This window comes from Phalaenopsis equestris, unplaced genomic scaffold (genome assembly GCF_001263595.1).
Source record: "Phalaenopsis equestris unplaced genomic scaffold, ASM126359v1 Scaffold000973, whole genome shotgun sequence".
Taxonomy (NCBI): Eukaryota; Viridiplantae; Streptophyta; class Magnoliopsida; order Asparagales; family Orchidaceae; genus Phalaenopsis; species Phalaenopsis equestris.
In genome coordinates this window covers 41,869-58,090 of record NW_018165412.1, presented here as the reverse complement: position 1 = coordinate 58,090, position 16,222 = coordinate 41,869, and the positions used below count along the sequence as shown (strand labels likewise).

General features: G+C 37.2%; 1 protein-coding gene across 2 annotated transcripts in view; it reads left to right on the top strand.

Annotated features, from left to right (window-relative positions):
- Positions 1 to 100: 100 nt before the first annotated feature.
- LOC110032560 (acyl-CoA thioesterase 2) overlaps positions 101 to 16,222 on the top strand; it is a 51,342-nt gene continuing 35,220 nt past the window's right edge. For both annotated transcript variants that reach the window (XM_020736227.1, XM_020736226.1), the window contains exons 1-4: positions 101 to 202; positions 284 to 376; positions 2,469 to 2,536; positions 14,785 to 14,866. In XM_020736227.1, coding sequence (XP_020591886.1) covers positions 175 to 202; positions 284 to 376; positions 2,469 to 2,536; positions 14,785 to 14,866 — 271 coding nt within the window. In that variant the 5' untranslated portion in view covers positions 101 to 174. The remainder of the gene's footprint in view (positions 203 to 283; positions 377 to 2,468; positions 2,537 to 14,784; positions 14,867 to 16,222) is intronic.

The window sequence follows — 16,222 nt, the reverse complement described above, 5'->3', positions numbered from 1 at the left end:
TTTTAACATTAACCGGCCTTAGCCTCCCTCTTTCCAAAAAAAAAAAAAAAAAAAAAAAATCCTATTTTTGGAAAAAAAATCACAATTTTTGGCAGAAAGTAAAGAGTCCTGCAATTTGGGTTCATCAACTTCTCCTTGCTTTCTCTCTCTTTTTGCTACCCAAGAAGAGGAGACATGGAGCGTGCCATGGATAGCGAATCTGGTGAAGCTCGATCACGCTAGCTTGAGGATTAATTGATCGTTTGATCTTCAGTTCTCAAATTCATTTGTTTTTTCGTTTCAGTAATCGAGTTTCTCGGACAAGTTCCTCTCTTGCAGAAGCTTCCGAGTTCTTCTCTTAGAAAGATTGCAGATCTTGTCCTTGTGAAGCACTACGGTGAGACAGAGACCTATAATTTTATATCTTGCTATTTTAATTTTCTCTCACCTTTGCTCCGAACGTTTATCGTTCGCTTAAGAACTTTCTATGTAATTGATTACGCAATAAGTCATCAGGTCAATTGAAGTTCTCGGAGGCTGATTTCAGCCCGGTTTGCTTCCTATTCTCTTAGACATTCAATCAGAGAAACAAAATATTAGCAGATTGGCCATGTCCGAGGGTGAAGGGAGGGAAAGAGCAACAACATGTTTTTTGTTGGGAAGATTTACATACATTCCACTTATTTCTCATGTTCATACATATCCAACACCAAACATAAATTTTTTTGCGTACATAGCACTCTACCTAATCATGAAAAAGGTGTATTTCACTTTTTAAGAGTTAAAATGGTGGTTTTTTTAATGTGATATGAAAGATTTGGGTGATATTTATGTAAATAGGAAATTTTAGATGCTATATATGTAAATACATAGGAATTGGATTGTATGTATGTAAGTTTTTTTTTTTTTTAATTTTTGTTGGACATGTGGAATGCTGAAGCTCAAATTTGATTTATAAAACGATTCAATACCAAGTCTTTGTTAACCAATTCCAAGGTTTTTAATATCTAAAATAGCTGGTACTCATACAAAAGACCTAAAAGTAATCCAACAATGTGTGCATAGAAATGAAAAAGTGTGGTCTACTTACCTTGATCCATTGGAAGGTATTTTTTTGGCTCTTAGATGAGGATTTTTGCTTTGCACATTGCAAGAGGAACAAATGAACCACATCATCTTTGAATATTGTGGACCGAAGCTGTTCATATTTAGTAGCTTTTGGGCCGAAACACTTCATTAATAATAGCCTGTTTTTAATGAAGAATGCATTGATGGAAGCCAGAGATACCATAAGTTGTGATGATGGGATCTAAATTGAACTGTTGACTGATGAATTTTGAGGCCCATGTCAATGCTAGTTGAATTGGACTCATTTTAGCAAAAATGATCTGCGTGTTGATATAAAAATGATTATATTGAGTAGCATCGGAGCTTGGACTAACGCTTATCTATACTTAGCTTCTCAAAGGTCATTTGGGAACAAATCATTATACTTGATCAAGTGGTTAGAATCAAGTAGGAAGCCGTTTTTTAGGTATTATCAACATTTAATCTTAAACTGCAATAGTTCAATTTCAATAGATTTGGAGATTGAGAGAAATGACACATATCTTTTTTTAATCTAAATAGAAAATTTATTTATTTTCCTTTTCCCTTTTAAATGTAAGCGACAGTTATCTTCCTTTATTCTACAAAAAATAATTTTAATTTATGTGGCAAATGCACTTTGAGCGCTTGCTTGAATAATGTAAAACAGAGCTTAAATAGGAATAATCATTTCAGTAAGAATGAAAATTTGTTGTTTATTTCCATTTTCTTCTTTCCTTATATTTCTTAAAACTGAGAGTTCTTTTACATTCTCTACATAATGCTTTGGAGGGAGGAGAGGGAAAAATGTTATTTAGGAGCGCAATGCACAAAGAGGATAGCATGTCAACATTATTTTTTTATTAGTGCATTTAAATACACAACACACAATTCTTATGTATTTACATATCTCACACCTAGACTTTCATGCTCACGCACATAGCACTCAAATTTTTTATATCGCATCAAACAATGCTATTAGCAATTTTTAAAGGTGAAGTACACCTTTTTATGCATAGGTTTAAAGCACTAAAGTGACATGTATGTAAATATGAAAGTTTAGGTGTGAGATATGTAAATAAATAACAATGGCGCGCTATCTATGTAAATGCCCCCTTTTTCCTGCTAGACAGGCGTGATATTGAAGGGTTTGTGTCAGTGGGGCGTGAAAAACATTTTCCTAAATTAACATTAGAGTTAAAACTTTTCTCTAGTCTTTTGAATGAACTACACTTGAGCTTTGGTATAATAAAAGGTGCAGTGCATGACTCACTGCTATAATGCTTCTTAGAATACTAAATTGAGCAACGGTGGCTCCCCTGACGTGTTAATGTGCATGTGTGTGTTTATTTATATATCATGATATGTATATATATTTCAGTAATCATTACCTTCTTTTATAGGCAGTGGAGAGTATGTATTCCGTGAAGGGGAAGTTGGTGAAGGCCTTTACATCATCTGGGATGGCTTGGTAGAGTACTATTATTTGGCTTTTGTGAAATCTAAGGATATTAATTTCATTTCTCTTCTAAAAATTTCTTTTTTCCATATATTTGGCTCATTTGACAAACAAATTATGCTTTGTTTATTGACCAAAACTCACAACTTACATAATGATTTCTTTTGGTTAACTTGTGATACACTAGATATCATATATGTGTTAGACCGACGCCTAAAGGTAATTTGGTATTTTATTAATAATCATTGTGGGGGTATAATAAGGCGTAATATGTTTAGGGAGGGCGTATGTGATTGGTATCTTGAACCTTAGGGTTGGTTTAGGGTTTGGGAGAGATTGCCCACGTCTAGAATTATACGTGTTTATCATTTATGTCAGTGAAATAAAATATTTTGTTTTGCTCTAATTTTTGCAGAAGTTTGTATTAAATTAGTATCTTTCTTGGCGGAGACTTACTGCGACGAGTTTGCAACCAACATTCTTTGGTGTCTCCCTTCGTGACTGAATATCACGATATAGTCATGATTGAGCTAACTGGCAAACAACATGGGATTGCTGCGAGTACTGTGATGGATTGCGACATGCTCTAGTCGTGATTTGCGCGTTGAGAAGAGCTAACAACGAGATCGCTCGTGATTTCTCCTAGAATCAATCGCTTGGGATCACCGAACCACTTGATATAGTCACAATTTGAGCTAAATGGGAAGCCAATGACGAGCACAGAGCTTCGCCTTCGTGATAAAAAATCAGGAAGGATCGTGATGTGCCCTAGTTGTGATTTGCATACTGTGCAGAGCCACCAATGGGATTGCTTGTGATTTCTCTAGAAAGCCAATTCGTGACCACTGAATCTCTTGATACAGTCGTGATTTGAGCTAGCTGGGAAGCCAATGATGTGATTGCTGTGTACAAAGTTCCTTCTTCGTGATCGAAAACCAACCTGGGACGACCAAGAAAGTAGATACTTTTGAGGAAAAATTAGCTGAATTGGTGGTTCAAATTAGATCTAGAATGGAGGAGCATTTCTCATCCATGAAGGGGCGGTTTGAGGGAGATTCATGAGCCTACAAGAAATGATAAAGAAGATTGCAAAGTCTCATACAAACCTACTGCCGCCTACAGTAGGATCGAGTGACGTGTCTGGAGCTAATGCGAGTGGCAGCAACTAGAAGGATTCACGCGACATCAAGGCATCATCGCCATCTTAGGTGGATCTTAAGCCGCAGGAGCGGGCGAAGGAATGGGCAGCCGACCGAAGCAACAAAGCTTAGAAGGAATAGCACATTCAGGCGGTTGGAATGAGAGGAAGTAGGCGGAAGGTGATGACATGCGATTCTGGGCGAGAGAAGATCAATTTAAAGGATTTTGGCTTGGAACCGAAAATTACAGTGGATGGCTACATACAAACACATTAATGTCTTTTGCTGCTGCAGTTTTTCGGGTGAAAGACGATTTAGGAGCTTGTGGGGACAGGCAAACTGATAATGGGAGTGAGCAAGACTTATATGGAAGAATGGAAATCAATATGGGTCAAGCAAGGTAACCCAGGTGGAACGAACTTTGGTTGAGAATCACACATAAGGAAGTTAAAGATGTCGATCTTTGAAGGAGAGGATGTTTATGGTTGGGTTTATCGCATTGAGAAATACTTTGTTGTTAATGCATTGACAGAGGAAGAAAAATTGATGGAGGTGGCCTTTGTTTAGAAGGGAAAGCTCCAACATGATATCAATTGAGAGAACAACGTTAGCTAATAAGTACATAAGAAGAATTCAATGACTGATTGTTGGAGCGCTTCATAACCATTTAGGAAGGGGATTTACAGGAGCAGTTCTTGGTTCAGGAAAGGTCCTTCATGGATTATAGGGATAAATTTGAGATGTTAACCAATCATATAAAAAAGATATCATAAGAAGTGTTGGAAAAATTTGAGCATCTCTTCATCTGTTGAGATCGAGAGGATTGGAAGAAACTATTGAATTAACGCAGTTGGTTAAAGATAAAAATGCAATGGAATGAGCTCATATGAGCATCATAAGTGGAGCGCCATATCGAAATATTACAGCTATGACGATGCAAAAAATTCAAACAGTGAAAGTATAGAGGTAGGCTCCATGGGTAATAATGGGCCAGGACTATGGGCTGTATTCAAACGTCTTACAAAGATCGAGATTCAGCGAGCTAAGAGGTTATGTTTTCGGTATGATGAGAAGTTTGTCCTAAAACATCATTGCAAGGATCAGACATTATAGGTTCTCACAGTGTGTGACAAGGAGGTAGGAGAGGAAGAAAAATTGGTGGCTTCGGTGGCGAAGGGGGAGGAACACCCTTACTAGGATGTGGCAGAAGTCTCATTGAACTCGGTGGTGGGGTTAACATCAAACCACGCTATGATTTTGGGGATAGATTGGAGAGCAGGACATAGTGGTGTTGTTAGATAGTGGGGCCACCCATAACTTCATCTCTACTCAACTAGTGAAACAATTGGGGCTTGAAATGGTTGACACATGAAGTTTTGGAGTCATGACGAGAAGGGGACAGGCGGAGGAGAGTAGATGAGTTTATCAATGAGTGATTTTAAGACTGCAAGATATTCTGGTGATGGAGGTTTTTTTTTCCCTTGAATTTAGGGAGTAATGACATGATATTGGATATGAAATGGTTTTAGCCTTGAGGGGATATTAAGATGAATTAAAAACTCCTGAAAATGGAGTTTTATGAGGGAGATAAGACGGCGGTGCTTCGTTGTAACTAATTTATGCAAAACTTTGGTGACACTCAAAACCATGGTTATGGCAGTGCATGATGTAGGGTTAGGATTATTGATTGAATTGCATAGCATGTAAGAGACACGTGATATAGATTTGACAGAGATTCAACTCCTACAATAATTTGATAAGGTTTTCTAATTGCCACGTGGATTGCCACCTCAGGGGAAACACAAGCATGTAATAATCCCGCGACCAGGGGGTTCTCCCATTAGGATGTTTCTTCAATTGTCGGAGCTTTAACTTTTAGTAGGGGAAGTGACGATCAATATTTTTGTGAAGTTAAAGAAGGCCATCACTACTGATATCAAAGTAAACCCAAACAATAATAGAAATGCAATTATTATTGCTGAAATTCAAAAAAGATTACAAAGTCTCTTGAAAATAAGAAAACAAAGACTCCCTAGGAAGAGGATCGCCGAGGGTGGATACATGTCGAGGTTGCGAAAAAGGAGGGTGAGAGGTGTTAAGAGAGGCTTAACGACAACGAGGGGAAGGTGGTTGGTTGGCTGGGTAGCAAGCTGGAGGTAGTGGAGGGATCAACAAGAAGCTAGAATTGGGGGTGGCTGGCTGGACAGAAAGTAGGGGCTTGCAGGAGGGTGCAACAACAAAGTAAGAGGCTGAGTGGAGGTGTAGGGTGTTTGGATGGCTGGGACAACGGTGACAACAATAGGGAGGGCTGGAATCTTTGAAAGGTAGTGCGCTGTCCTCGGAATGACGACAATGAGGAGAGGGGTTGGCGACAGGGGGACAATAATTTGGGAGGGCAGGAGAGGCGGTAGACAATTGCAGGAACATAGTAGTGTGGGTGTTTTTTCGTGGTTGCAAAAAATATGGTGGAGGTGGTATCGCAAGAGGGTGGCGGGGGAGTGGGATGGTTGAGGATAATCACCACCTCGTACGAGATACAATCGGATCACCACTCATTGTCTTATACAACCTTAAGTGAAAATCTGGATACCGACAACTATCTTGACTAAAATTTAAATCAAAATTGAAATCCTAAAAACATAAATCACATATATAAGCCCTAGATAATTAGGATTGGATCCCATTGTGGGAAGGAGGCATCAATCCCTTATAGAAGAGCCGGTCAGCCCTTTCGGGTATGTTGACCTCATTTTGAGGTCATTACTCTTTTCTTTAGGATTCTAGGATCTAGCTCTAGGAGTTTCGATTGATCATCTTAGAAAACTAGAAATGAGACCCAAACTGAAAATTAGAATTGAGACCCAAACTTTTTAGAAATCCCAGCCACTTCCTATTTTCCTGTGACGTCTAACATTTATGGTCTCAAAACCATCGTCTTATGGACGAGCGGTTAAGGGCTATTGTGTGAAGACTAAGGGAGAAATTTCCAATAGGATCTCAAGCCCTAAGAAAACCTCCTCAAGACTTTATCGTCACATACACACACAAAATGCACAAAATTCACTAAATTGCACAAGATCAGACTTCAATTGAGCCTAAAGATGGGTGAAAATGCGAACTTCTTCGGACAACCTCCAACGGTAAAATGGACTGCGCCAACGTGTCCGGGACACCAACTTTAGTAGGAAAAGACACCCATATTGTCATATTTTTGACACGAGCAAAAGTTACACGCAAATCGATGAATTCATCAAAACGACTTCCGACGGTGAAACGAACCGTGCCAGCGCGTCCGAAACGCTAGAATTACCTAAAAAAAGACATTAATTTTGTTATATTTTGACACATGAATAAAAAGTACAAATCAAATTTTATTAATACTTATGATATTAAATATATAACCCTAAACCCTATTTATCTCCTTACCTGCGCACTTAAGTCCCATTTTTGGCTCGTTTCGTGGCTCGATCCCATGGCTTGATCCCGCGAAGCTCGTCCCGTTCCCCTCGCGTGCCCTAGCTCCCGTGGACGTTCCACGCGGCAGTACGCTTCTCCCAATTGCAGGAGGCGAGCTGGCCGACACTTCTCCTCCTCGAGGCTGTACGCTCTCTCCCTTTATTGTGACGCTTCCTTCCCTCTTTTTGATTGGTTGGCCAGTGTGGCTGTCTCTCTTCTCTTCTCTGCCTATGAAAAGACATCTTGGTTTAGTGTGTTGGGTTGTTGAAAATTTCTGGATAGAAATGAGAGGTTGTGTTCTTACTGTGAGAGCCTTTTAGGGAAGAAAACTCTGCTAAAATCTTCTCTAAATCTGATTCTCGTGTGCTTGGAGTGTGGAGTATTCGTGGAGTGTTGTTTACTTTGTCGAAAATCCTCTTTAAGCTATACTTTCGGGTGCTTGTAATGTGGAGCATTCGTGATTGTCGTTTCTTGAAGTCTTTAGGAGGGACATCTCTTTTGGAGTGGTCTTCTTGAAATTATCTTTCAATTTAATTTTAAATCTGCTGAAAAGAGGTATTCTTCTCCTCTCTTCTATTTTGCACTATTTCAGATGGCATAAAAATATTTCCCATCTCTTTTAAAGCATGTGAAAGCAAGATTTGGGCTTGTTTTTGAAATTTAAGCATGAATAGTTCCTAGAAAAATCTGAATAGAGTATGTATAGGCTGCCTTTATTCTTCTTGCTTGTGATATTTGGAAGTATCATAATGGTAGTTTTGAAAAGAGATTTGCCCCTCTAGAAATGCATGTTAGAATGGGTTATCAAAGCCCTTTATTACTCATGTTCAAAATGGATGTTGGCTCGTGCTTATCTATCTCATGCTGCCTATCATTATTTTAAACATTTGTTGGAAATTGTGGCTTTCTTTCTTTGCTCCTTGCTGAAGCAATTTACTGTTAAAAAAAAGGGGATGCTTTTGTTAAAAAAAAAAAAGAGAGATGGTTTATGTTTTTTTTCTTTCCTGCTTAAGATGCATAAAAAGTCATGGATATGAATTTTAGATTGATGCTCGCTCATCTAGAATCTATGCTGGAATTCATTTTTATGTTGAAGCATATGTTAACATAATATTTTGAAATGTGAGGCTTCAAGGGAAATTTTTTTTTTTAGTTGCTTTAACCCATTTGTGATTGGGTGCGGTTTTGGCTCATTAAAGTTTGATCCTTATTGTAATAATTTTCTCTGTTTTTAGACTATTTGGAGGGCTCGATTTTGGCTTTATGATAGTTGGAAATTGCACTTCATTTAGTCTATTTGAAGGGCTCGATCTTAGCTTCTTCTAGGCTGAATTTAGCTGAAAGTTTTACGTTAGTTTTAGCCCATTTGGTGGGCTCGGTTTGGACTCTTTTTGGAATCAAATTTATGCTGGAAATATTTTCTTTTTTGACCCATGTGTTGGGTTCGGTTTGAGCTTCTTTCAAATCAAATTATGGATGAAAGTATTCTCTGTTTTGGGCCATTTGAAGGGCTCGGTTTTTTGGCTCTGTTAGCCGGGAAGTATGGTTTTGTTTTGCCTTTCTTATGGGCTTTGTTTGCCCATATGGTGGGTGAGGTTTTGACTTAAATTGTATTCTTTTCTCTAGCCTTTGTGTTGGGATTAATTGAATTTGAAGCAAGGAATTGATTTGACTCGAAGACTTATCTGTTGGCTTCCTTTTACTGGGTTTAGTTGAGCTGAAATGGTGTTTTATTTTTGTCCTTTCTTGCTGGACTCGGGTATGCCTGTCATGGTTCTCTGTTTTGCTCTTCTTCCTGGGCTCAGATTTATTGGCCACGGTTTCCTGTTTTACCCCTATGCTAGAAGCTATTTTGGTCCAGTTGGTGGGCTCGATTTGCTCCTATATTGGGCTGGGTTTGTCCTCTGTGTGGGGCTCGGGTTGGCTCTTTGGTAGGCTCGGTTTGGGCTCCTTTTAGTGTTGTATGTTGACTGAAATCTCTTACTGTTTGGACTATTCCTTGGGCTCAGTTTGACTCTTTTGTTGGGCATGACTTGGTTGGGGGCCTCCTCTTTAATGCTCCTCCTCCTAAGATTTTTATGGGTAATCAAGTTTGTCATCCCAAAATTCATGAATTTCAATGTCTATCTCTATGAGGGGGTGTTTAATACAAGTAGATTAACTCACTATCATGCTTCATGTGATGAAAATGGCTTCGGTATGGGTAGTTTATGGTAGTTTGTCCATTTACTCTCTTATGTATATCAAATACACTGCAATGGAACTACCTATGATGGCTTCCTTTTCTGTTGTCTTGGATGTGGGCCTTACTTCGTGTGGTTGCCTTTGTGGCCTTCTTCTTTGCCCCTACCAGTGAGCCTTAATGCTATGGTTGGTGAGGCGGTTGTTTGGGATTTAGCTTGTTTCTCATTTTACCCTGGCCATGAACTTTTCCTATGGTTCTTCTATGATTAAGGAGATTGATTTGGGCTTGTCTTTCTTTTACTACCTTTGCCCGTGAACCTTGTCCTATTTACTTCATTAAATTGTGAATTTTTTTTGGGTGGAACTTGATGATGCATTTCATGGTTTTGTTACTTGTGGGCTTGTTACGAAGTATGGCTGCTCTCTTTTCCTGGCCTTACCCCTGAGCCCTGATCTCCTTCCTGTTGTTATCTGTGAACTGCTCTAGGTTGTTTGGGGGCTGGTTTTTGGGCTGTTTTGCTCCCTTTACCATTTGCTCCCTTTTCCATGCTTGGCCGTGAGCTGTTTGGTGGCTGTTTTGTGGTGGTTTTGCCCCTTTTATGGGCCTTACTCGTGAGTTGTTTGGTGGTTAGTTTTTGGGCTGTTTTGCTCCCTTTGCCATGCTTGGTCGTGAGCTGTTTGGTGGCTGTTTTGTGGTGGTTTTGTCCCTTTTATGGGCCTTACTCGTGATCTGTTTGGTTGTTGGTTTTTGGGCTGTTTTACTCCCTTTCCCAAGCCTGGCCATGAGTTTGTTTGGGGCTTGGCTGCTCCTCTTTTTGGCTCTACTCATGAACTTAAGTGTGTGGTAGCCATTCTTCTCTATTGCTGCCCCTTGGGTATGAATATTTATTTGATCTTATAGCTCCATGATTTTAGGAAGTAAAAATATTTTAATGGAAGGGAGAAAATGAAAGGATTTGGGAGGAGTATGAAATTGTTGCTTGGAAAAGAGTTTTGGAAGTTTGATGTTGAAATTTAGATAATACAAGTACCACATTTAGGTTCAGGATCGGGTATGTGATTGCATACAAGTGATTGGGATATGGGTTTAGTACTATGCTAATCTTGAGCCCATTCTAATATATTTGAAGCAAAGACTTGGAAAAGATACCCTTCATGGGCTGATCCAATTAGAAGAAATTGAGAAAGTGATATCCTTCTTGGATTGATTCAAGGATCTTTGGCTCTATTTTTAGGTCTTTTGGATATAGTTTTGAGGATTGCTTCACCCTTAATTCCTTCGATCTTTTGGGTGGGTCAATTTCTTCTCTCTCATCCCCATTTTTATTCTTTTTTTCCTTGCTTGTTGGTTCGGTTTTCTGTGCTTATGTCCGATACATAAGTGCTCATGTATAGCCTTTTACTATATATGAAACCATCAAACAAGATCGCAAGTAGGTCGGTTTTGTTTTGGGGCTTAGGGCGATGATGACAAAGGCACGTTGAGGGTAGAGCAGAATAATATTTCATCCTACAACATCAGAACTCAATTTTGGGACCTGACGAACTGTAAATTCACCGACCTAAGATTAGCGGGGGACCCGTACCTTCTTAGATTGTTGGCGGTCCTATGTCCAACAGCATGATTGACTAGTGAACAACTGTACCTTTCAAAACTGATAAGAACAGATTCAATATTTATAAAAAAATATTTTTTTACTACAAAAGTTGATACAACTTTCCTTTTGTATGCCTGAAATCCACGCGCATGCTAAAATATAAATTTTAAATATATATTCTAACTTGGTTGTCCACCTGTTGATTACCTGTCTTGGGCTAAGGAGTACCCTCCTAAGTTAGGTTCAGTAGGAAGTAGAGTGTCAGACTTGATACATCCAGGTGATCGAGTAGCCTTCAACGACCATCGAGTACAAATATATATATTTGAGCGTAGCCCCGACCCGAGTGCTTGTGGTCCCCTCTTTTCGAATTTTTTCATGTGTTTATTGAAATTTTTGGACAAAACACTCGTGGTCTTTTCTCCGGGATTTTCCCGAGGTTTTTGATGATTTTATTTGAATTGTTACTCGTCAATTTTTCTGAGTTTTCTGTCGTGGATTATTTGTCAATTTTCTCGAGTTTTCCAGGCAATATTTCTTTTGCTTATACAGTGAATACCGGTTAGCTTAAAGAAGCTGCAGACCTCTCAAATATACAGGTTTAATTACATTACAACATTTTATTTCACAGCATGTTATACCGTTCTCTTGGCATGTTATATTGTTCTCTTCTTTATACTGCATATTTTATTGCTTTGATACACACTATACCTTAGCATAGGAAAACCTAGTGGTTACATATGATTGATAACAAACCTGAAGTTGCTACAACTAGGATCTCAGAGAGAACACCGTGGGCAACACGACAAGGACATATGGAGGAACAACTTCAAGATGGATCTACAACATCAAAAACACATTCACATCACATAAACACTTTTCTTAGTTTAAATAACAACCCATAGGATTTCGAGGTGGTTTGTCTAGCGTAGCGTAAACCCTCACATATCACCTTTAGGCTGTTGCACAACACTGTTGTGTAATTATAAGTCCTAACACCTAGGATTCCGATGTTACTGTACGGTACGATGTAAATTCTTCTATCTTTTTAGGTTATTTGCATGATTAGATATCGTGTGAATATAAGTCATAAATTCTAAATAAATTGCAGGATTCAATATCAAATAACATCATTTCAAAGATATAAAGCCAAACAGTAGGATAGTTGGGAAGTCACCGAGGCTTGCCTCGATCTGTGATATCCCCTACTTTTCATTCTTTTGAATTCCTTAAAATAATTGTTCCTGTTTGAGTCACTCCCATTTGATTTTCCCATGTCCGATCGTGGAAACCTAAACTTTGAAAATCTTGAAGGCAAAACTACTAATCTTATTCCAGAGTTTTCTTAAGTGACCCCAGTCATTTAAGATGTAATTAATTATAGGAGCTTGTTTCTGTGGGGAACTTGAAACCCAGGTAAAATAAATCCTATCTAATCCTCATATTAGGTAGGGGAACTTGTTGGTCTCATATAAAATTATTTCGCAGATCAAACGGATGTCACAAATTCTTTAGTTTAGGTAATTGAGTTCCTAATACAAGTGATATGCTTATTTATCGGGATAAGTGTATTACTTGTGGTATTGAACTACGTCACCCGAACTATCCAATATGTGAGACCTGTTTCTCTTTTATTTTGAAATCAAAATGTTACTTTTAAAAACAAAAAAAAAATCAAAAAGATTATACTTATATTTAAACTATTTTCACATCTACAAAATTATATCTCTTTTTAACAAAAATCATAAAGTTTAAAGTTTTAAGAAAAATAACGGCCGACAGGGTTTGGACTGGTTTGGTCCAGATGAGAGAAATCACTTATGCGGCTTTTTTGTTCTGCATTACTGTAGCATTATTGTAGCTAGGATTGCTATCTGCCCTCACATTATTGTATCGCTACTGTAGCGCTACTGGAGTCATTGGAGGAAGCTCCCGCGTCAACCAGTGTACCAGTATTAGTGTTACTTGATTCAACCAACCATTCATTATAGAGCTGATGCTTCAGGTTTTGAGTTAGGGGCCGTCCTCATGCAGTGTTAATGAACCATCTTTTTTTTTTCAATCAAGTGTTGACCGTGAGAGCCAGAGTCGTCATTTTACGAGTGGGAGCCATACAACTTGATCCAATATCAATTTCTTTTTTTTGTTTACCTTGAGGACAATTTGAGTTTTTGAGAGGGGAGCAATGTTAAACCAACGCCTAAGGACAATTTACGTATAAATAGGGCTCAATATGTTTACGACGGGGATGTGTGATTGCTGTCTTGAATCTCACGGTCTAGTTAAAGGTTTGGGAGGGGTCACCAACCTTGTATTGCCCTGATTTTTGCGGAGGTCCTATTAATATGCTTCCTGCATATCCCTTAAATCTAATTTTACTTTACTCTTTTTTTAATTATTTGATGTAAGGTGTGGTACACTTATCTTACCGGACTTTAATTCACTTATTTACCTTGTTCAACAGTTAATTTGGGTATTGAAGTTTGTTCATCATCAATATCAACAAAATTACCTAATTTCCATGGTGCTACAAGTTATCCTATTTGTTTGTAAAAGCCTTTGACCTTCATCAATGGTAGTGTTGCTCCCAACATTTGTTATTGGAATCCCAATATTTTTTAGGAAAGTTTACATACATACCACACAATTCTTATGTATTTACACATCTGATACTTAAAAATTCATATTTATATTTATCATACTTTGGTGTCATCAACCGAGGCATGAAAATGCGTATTTCACTTTTAAAAAGTTGTGGATAGTGAGATTTTTTATGTGATGATAAAGATTAGAGCGTTATGTTTGTAAATAAGAAAGTCTAGGTGTTAGATATGTAATAAATAAGAATTGTATGGTGTGTGTGTAAATGCCCCCTAATTAATAATAACATTTTTATCCATGCATGCTTTTGGGCTACACCTTAGCTTTGAAAATGGTATTTTTAAATAAATTTTGCTTTCTCACAATCATATATGACGTTCTAAAGCTCAACATAATAAGAATGACCTCCATCCTTGCTTTGTTAATTTCTAGTTCATTTTGGAGGGGACCTACTTATCAATGGAAAAGCTTTGTTTGGAAGGGATATTTAAAATCATTTATGAAAAATATGAGCAAAAGAAGCCCCTTATTGTGCTTATTGTTAAAACCAAAATAAGTTCTAATGAATCTCTTTTATAAAAGTTGACTAGAAATGTATTAAATAGAAGGCTATAGATTGGATTTTATTCTTCCATTGTATCATTTTGTTGATTCTTTTTTATTATCTATCATTTGGACTGGCCCAAAGTTGATGTTTAAGTCTTTTGTAAAGATTTAATTGTTTTTTTTTTATTTTGGCTATTTGAGCCTTTGACTGGCCTTTTGGGGGCAGCTTACCATAGTTAGAGTAGTTAAGAGTATTTTCATATTCAGTGTTCCCTTATGATTTTCCTGTAAAAAAATGATATTATCTTTGCATTTCTATAATAACATGAACAAATGTACACATACTTCCCATCACATCATTTTTTATGCAAAGAAATGGTTAATTGTATGGATATTTTCCCAGTTGAATCTGGTTATGTGGTTCACATCATTAGTTATAGTAGACTGATCATGCCTGAATTCAAGGTTATTTCATGATTTTCTTTGCCAATAAATGTGATTTTTTTTTCTTTTCTAATATAACATGAGGAAAGCCTGAACGTATATTTTCCATCACCTTGCGTGATATCATTAAACTCCCCCCTTTTTTGGTATTTTGCAAAAGTACTCTGCAAACCAAAATAAAATTCTCATTCTCAATGCGTTCATAGTTTGGTTACATTTTCTAAATTTTGCAGCATAATCATCTAATTTCCTTTGGTACAGGTTTTAATCATCAGATCTTTATATTCTGCAGGCTGAAGTTTCTGGATCTGTTAATTCAGAGGAAGGAAACCGGCCGGAGTATCAACTGAAACAGCATGACTACTTTGGATATGGTACAAAATTCCTTCTTTTGATAGAAAATTTCGACCCAAACCTATTTTTGCTTTTTTAATATATGCTTGGTTTATAATTTGTAATTGTTCGTGTTAAGTCAATTATTACTTCTCATCATCAGCGGCATCCTGACTTTTCGTGATCATACAAAGAAGCAAATACACTTATAGGGGGGCCCACTGTGTCGTGACAGATATCTCGTTGTGTCGGATACTGTTGGACATACCATTTTTACGGTTTTCTATTTTTAAAGGGAAACGCATATGGCAGACAATTGTTATATATTGGCATATCTAAAATCTATGCATGAATAAAAAGTTAGTGATAATGTTACGATTGATGTGATGGCAAAGATTTGAGTGGTATGTATGTAAATATTGAATTTCAGGTGTTAGATATGTAAAGATATTAGAACTGTGTGATATGTATGTAAATGCCCCATTTTTAAAATGAGTAAGCACAATATGACATGGAGGATTTGAGTGAAGTTCTTTAATTTATACGTCGTGTGAATCCTGAAACCAAAATATCACATTACAACACAGTTGTACTTGTATCTTCTTTTAGTTTTATTAAATTCTAGGGGAATTTATGTAGTACCATCCAATTCCTATGAATTTACACAACTAACACCCAAACTTTGCTTTTTTACATTTATACCACCCAAATCTTTCATATCACATAAAAAATACCACCATTCAACTTTGAAAAAAATGAAATACACCTTTTCATGCATAGGTAAGGTGGTATGTTTGTAAGAATTAAAGTTTAGGTGTTAGATATGTAAATACATATGAACTGAGTGGTATGATGTAAATTTCCTAAATTCAATATTTAAAAGGACTTTCATTTAGTAAAATATCTGGTCACATTTGGAGCACTAAGAAACTTACAAAGCACTTTACAAGATCGAAATTTTTTTTTTACAATTCTCCATTGACAACCTCAATTCCCTCCTTAGCACCACTTCAAATGGCATCATCAAAATTTTGACATTGCATTCACCAGCTAATGAGCTTTCTATCATGCATTTACCAATTGCCCAACATAAAGGAAAAAAGGCAATACTCATCCAATTCACTGTTGCAATTTTTGATTATTTATCAAAATATTTTCATGCTTCTGCCTTGCTTCTGTTGTATTATATATTTGGGGCATTTACATATCGAACACACAATTCTTATGTATTTACATATCTCACTCCTAAACTTTCATATTTACGCTCATCACTCAGATCTTTAATATCACATCAATAAGAATATTCTGCTACTTTTTAAAAGTGAATACACCTTTTCATGCATAATTTTGAAGGCCAAAGTGCTAAATATATAAATATGAATGTTTAGGTGGGGTTT